This window comes from Xenopus laevis, chromosome 7L, assembly GCF_017654675.1.
Source record: "Xenopus laevis strain J_2021 chromosome 7L, Xenopus_laevis_v10.1, whole genome shotgun sequence".
Lineage (NCBI taxonomy): Eukaryota > Metazoa > Chordata > Amphibia > Anura > Pipidae > Xenopus > Xenopus laevis.
The window spans coordinates 133,448,932-133,454,643 of record NC_054383.1 but is presented as its reverse complement, the minus strand read 5'-3'; the positions used below and the strand labels follow the sequence as shown (position 1 = coordinate 133,454,643).

Here is a 5,712-nt window from a genome sequence, read left to right as displayed (position 1 = left end):
TAGGGCTCTCCTGACCTACAAGGATGTCATACCCATCCAACACACACTAAAGGGTTGCTGAAAGCCTGACAGAAGCCATTTGTACGGGTCTCACTATTCTGGCCTTGTTGCTGTTGATCTTATACTGGTTGGAGTGCCCGTATGCTCGTGTTTACCTCAGTGGAAGTGAAGCTGATCGGCTAGCTGGTTTATTTCTAACTCAGGTCATCTTAGATGAGCTCCACATACTAAATCTATCCTGACTGCCCATAAATAAAGATGGCCATAGATCAGCCTTACACCTGCCCCCTCTTCCTTTATCTTCAGGGCAATCTTATCCCTCTGGTACAACTTCCATTATTAGGGGGATTTCTAGTATGAATCTACTCACTAGTAACCAAAAATGGGAACTTAAGGGAACCACTTAAGAATGTGCGATAAACCCCTCATTTTATTCCCATTTTATTCATTCAAGTTGTACTGGGCAACAAACTCCAAAATAAGAAACACTATTCTGCTTAAAAATTTCAATTTTATTTTACTTCTGCTTATTATGTTTAGGTAGTAGCGCATTTTACATATTAGGTTACAAAAAAAGAAAAATGGGACACAAGGAAAGGCACAATTAGAGATTTCATATCCAGTCTGATACACATGACTAGGACTGTTGCTACGACTTTATATGTGAGTCCTGGACAGTTGATCATTTTCAAACTTCATTCTTATTGGCTAATTCCCCACCAAGTAATTGCTGTAGGAACCTTATGCAACGTGTAGGCAACGGGTCTCTGTGACATCAGACAACTTTATAGTGAGATCGTGAGTTGTCTCCCAACTGCCTTAATATGACCCATAACATCCAATCAGGTGCTTCCAAACAGTAAATAGCACTGCCAGATTTTAGAGCAATTTCTGTGGATAATATGTCCTTTACTTGTACTACAATAAGATATGATTGGTGCCTTTCCTGGTGTCCTGCAATTAGAGATTTAGCAAAAGAAATAATAATTCAATGAATCAATAAGGATTATTTTTGGCAGGGAGGTTAGACGCCCCATAGAAAAAGCTCCTCCAAACTCCATACGGCTACGGGAGTCACTGGGTTGCCTGGGTGCAGGTGGTAGAGACCTCTTCATAGCTGTACTCACTGAACTTATCAGGCTGGCACATGGATTCAGTGGCACAACCTCCAATCCTGAAAGCAAATTCTGTAAAGAGACAAATATGAACCTCAGTCAGTTATTTAAAACAAAGATGCACAAATACTATATGATCTAGCCAAAAATAAATACATAGGCATAACCAATTCTTCAGAATGAGTGGAAAACATGACTCGAACTCACAGGCACCATTTTCCCACCCCTTTAGGCTGGCAGTGTCATTTAACTCCTCCCACATCTTATTCCAATGTGAACTGGAGGATTCTGGGAAATTCCTCTGCTCTCCAGAGATAGTAGATCAATAGGACTGGTGTACTCAGTCAATTAAGCCAATGAGGCATGAGGGGGAGGGGTGCCATTGGTGGGAAGACTTTCTGCATTACATTCTACAGGGAAGGGGCAAATGGGGGTGGGGCTGGGACAGGCAAGAGGTGTGGTGAAATCCTGCAGAGAGGAATGTAAGTAGAAGCAGATGGTGGGTGGTGAACAGACTCTCTGGAAAGGGCCTTCAAGTCCCAGAATGTATCACTTCACAATGGAACAAGAGTATATTTCTTTGCTCACCTTCTCTGAAATTCAATTGATGACCCCCCTCACCCCAAAATAATGAAAAAACACTTCCCCTACAATTATTGGAGATATTGTTTAGTGAAGTGGAAATGGCTTGAAGATGAGCTAATGGGAAAAGAGAAGGATATTGACATTACCAGTATCGATCCCATTATGCTGAAATAAATGGATGAAACACTTGTCTTCACCCCCGCTACACCCGATACGCTTCGCCGGGTCACATTCCTCTGAGTTTGGAGGGAAACAGTTGGTGCAACGGAATCCATTCGGCTTGTAGTCTCTCACGACTGTAACAGAAATAGAAAGAAAGTTGGCAGATTGGACTGACAGTTGGGGAACATAATGTAAATCTAAGGCTGAAAACCTCGCATCTTCGTGGCTGGGGTGTTACATGGTGTCACCATGGTGGGTATAGCCATGGTATAATTGGGCATGAGGGGGGAATTCCAGGGCTTGACCAAAATCCACTTTCAGTCACCTCCAGGGGGTTGACAAGTCTTCTACAGGCTCTAGGGCTACAGAACTGCTGCACTAAAGCTGTGTCTCTAGGCATATTCCCCGGGCCAAAAAAAAGGGAGTATAATACCTCACCTACACTTTAAATTCCAGCATATCAACATATGGAAAATTGCATCCTACGCTTTTCGTGTTTTGTGGCATAAAGCGCAGGATCGAATTTTCCATAGGTTGATATGGTGAAATTATTTTAAGATGGACAATTAAAGGTGAAACTTGAAACTATTGCTATTCCTGTTACTCTGTGGTTCTTCATCTATCAGTGTTCTAGTGATTTGCAGGTTGACAAAAATTTGACCCTAACCTGCCTATTCCTAACCTGAGCCCGACATGAACCTCCATTTATAGACCTGCGCCCGATCCGCTCATCTTTGACATCACAAAAGGGGGCAGATAGCAGTGCACCTATAAATGGAGGCGAGAGGGGAGAGTGGAAGAAGAGCTCCATTTGAACCCTCCTGCGACCTGTAAATTACATGTGGAAGTCACACCAAACTCTCTGACTCATGGGTAAACTACGAGTATCGGACCCGTCTGCACATCACTACAGTGTTCAGTACTAACGCCACCAAGTGGCAGAATGGTGCAACTGCGATTAATACAATAGATAAAAGTGGATATATGTATATAATAAAATCATATTGTACAGAAATATTTTGTCTGCCAATGGGAAGTTGTTTATAAGGGGTGAGGCCAAACAGAGACTTACATTTGGGTACCTCTGGGGTGCAGTCGTCAGTGTCGCAGCAGCTGTTAATCATGTGTCTCCGGACATACCCATAGGTGGCGCTGCCAGTCTCACCGCATTGTGTTTTAGCCGCACAAAATCTCTTAATCTGCATAATGCTTCCAACTAGGAACAACACATACATTATTATATCGGAATATCTGTTCATGCTTTATCAGTATTCTCTGCCACATACTGATCATTTGTGACATTGAATCCCTTTATAAACTCAGTGCAGATGTTTATATAAATTATTGTCAATATTAATATTCCCGTCCTGTACCTGTGTCCCTTAATCACTGTTATTCTAATGAATCAGTTTGTCCAGCCATTAAGCGAATAGAAGAGCTACAGATTTATACAATTATTCAGTATTGGTCAATTCATTATCAGGTCCCTATGTTATTTATTGGGGGGGTTATTGTTCTACAAGATTTGGGCAACTCAGTCTACAGCCTCATACCTGTATCAGGACAAAAGACTCATTGATGACTTCTAATATTCTTATAATTACAGTTAGGAGTACATTAAGCTACATATTATATATATATACTGTATATATTCTTACAAAGTTAAAGCCAAATTATCCCTTATAATACATGAGTGATACTCAGAGTTCCTGTATAACTCAGCCTGCAGCCTTGTGCCTTTATATGGTCACAGAACAACCCCTCAGTGACTTCTAATATCCTTATCATTTATAGTAGGGGGTACATTATTCCTTATAATACATGAGTGATACTCAGAATTCCCTGTATAACTCAGCCTGCAGCCTTGTGCCTTTATATGGTCACAGAACAACCCCTCAGTGACTTCTAATATCCTTATCATCTACAGTAGGGGGTACATTATCCCTTATAATACATGAGTGATACTCAGAGTTCCCTGTATAACTCAGCCTGCAGCCTTGTGTCTTTATATGGTCACAGAACAACCCCTCAGTGACTTCTAATATCCTTATCATTTACAGTAGGGGGTACATTATCCCTTATAATACATGAGTGATACTCAGAGTTCCCTGTATAACTCAGCCTGCAGCCTTGTGTCTTTATATGGTCACAGAACAACCCCTCAGTGACTTCTAATATCCTTATCATTTACAGTAGGGGGTACATTATCCCTTATAATACATGAGTGATACTCAGAGTTCCCTGTATAACTCAGCCTGCAGCCTTGTGCCTTTATATGGTCACAGAACAATCCCTCAGTGACTTCTAATATCCTTATCATTTACAGTAGGGGGTACATTATCCCTTATAATACATGAGTGATACTCAGAGTTCCCTGTATAACTCAGCCTGCAGCCTTGTGCCTTTATATGGTCACAGAACAATCCCTCAGTGACTTCTAATATCCTTATCATTTACAGTAGGGGGTATATTATCCCTTATAATACATGAGTGATACTCAGAGTTCCCTGTATAACTCAGCCTGCAGCCTTGTGCCTTTATATGGTCACAGAACAATCCCTCAGTGACTTCTAATATCCTTATCATTTACAGTAGGGGGTACATTATCCCTTATAATACATGAGTGATACTCAGAGTTCCCTGTATAACTCAGCCTGCAGCCTTGTGCCTTTATATGGTCACAGAACAACCCCTCAGTGACTTCTAATATCCTTATCATTTACAGTAGGGGGTACATTATCCCTTATAATACATGAGTGATACTCAGAGTTCCCTGTATAACTCAGCCTGCAGCCTTGTGTCTTTATATGGTCACAGAACAACCCCTCAGTGACTTCTATTTTCCTTATACTTTGCAGTGGGAAATTATAATAATAATAATAATAATAATAATAATCACCATTAATCTATATATCTAGCCCAGAATGTAGAAAAGTTGAATTATAGAAAATACCTGGACTGGATTCTTGGATGAATGAAGAAGCACAAAGACCGGATGCACATGGGACACTAGGACCTGAGCAAGAGGCTGAATTGTAAGCAGAACATTCTATACAGGACAGAGAATAACCTGTAAAAGAACAAAGTACAATAGTTATCAGAGATTAGGGTCAGCTCAGGTTATAATATAATAATATGAGGAGGACACTTACCTGTGGATACAAGAGCTGAGAGCAGGCACAGGAATCCCACAGCAGATCTCATTGTGAGTTGTAGTTGCACAGGAGCCGCAGAGACTGATATTGAAGTTGTATCTGACAGGGCGACACTTTCCTATTTATTGCTAGTGGGATGGGGGCGTGACCATGAGAAATCAATTATATCTAAGTTTGGCCTTTACCTCACCTACACTGATAATAAATCAATGTAAATAAATCAATATCCCACGCATTCTGGTGCCATTAATGAGTAACTACCATTTTTTCCATCTTTATTTCACTGGCTAATTCAGTATATTTCAAAATATGCTAAATGGTAATGAATTTAGACATATGACATGCAGTGTCCATTCAATTTTCATCAAAGGGTGGTACAGTAATAAAACACAAAACATTCTTTCCCTGGTTGTATTTGTGAGCTGTCATGATAGATGTTCAGTTGTATTTATACCTAAAAATTATTACGGCTTTCATAAGATCCAGTGGAATTCTGTGTAACTCACTGGCTTGGTAAGACCCTGCATAGAGACTAACTTTCAATCATCTGTCTCGACCCAAAGGGTCAGGGCAGGCAGCAATTATGTCTCCACCCAAAGGCTCAGGCAGGGCAGACAGCAATTATCTGTTTCTACCCCAAGGGTCAGAGCAGGCAACAATCATCTGTCTCTGCCCAAAGGGTCAGGGATGGAAGC

General features: G+C 40.9%; 1 protein-coding gene across 1 annotated transcript; it reads right to left on the bottom strand.

The window, feature by feature from the left end:
- Nucleotides 1-491: 491 nt before the first annotated feature.
- On the bottom strand, nucleotides 492-5,195 carry LOC108696903 (urokinase plasminogen activator surface receptor). Its single transcript, XM_018226612.2, has 5 exons — nucleotides 5,015-5,195; nucleotides 4,816-4,932; nucleotides 2,935-3,078; nucleotides 1,847-1,996; nucleotides 492-1,187 (listed from the first exon to the last, which is right to left on the bottom strand). Exons 1-5 carry the CDS (start codon nucleotides 5,064-5,066, stop codon nucleotides 1,075-1,077), a joined length of 576 nt encoding a protein of 191 aa, XP_018082101.1. The 5' UTR covers nucleotides 5,067-5,195; the 3' UTR covers nucleotides 492-1,074.
- Nucleotides 5,196-5,712: the final 517 nt, after the last annotated feature.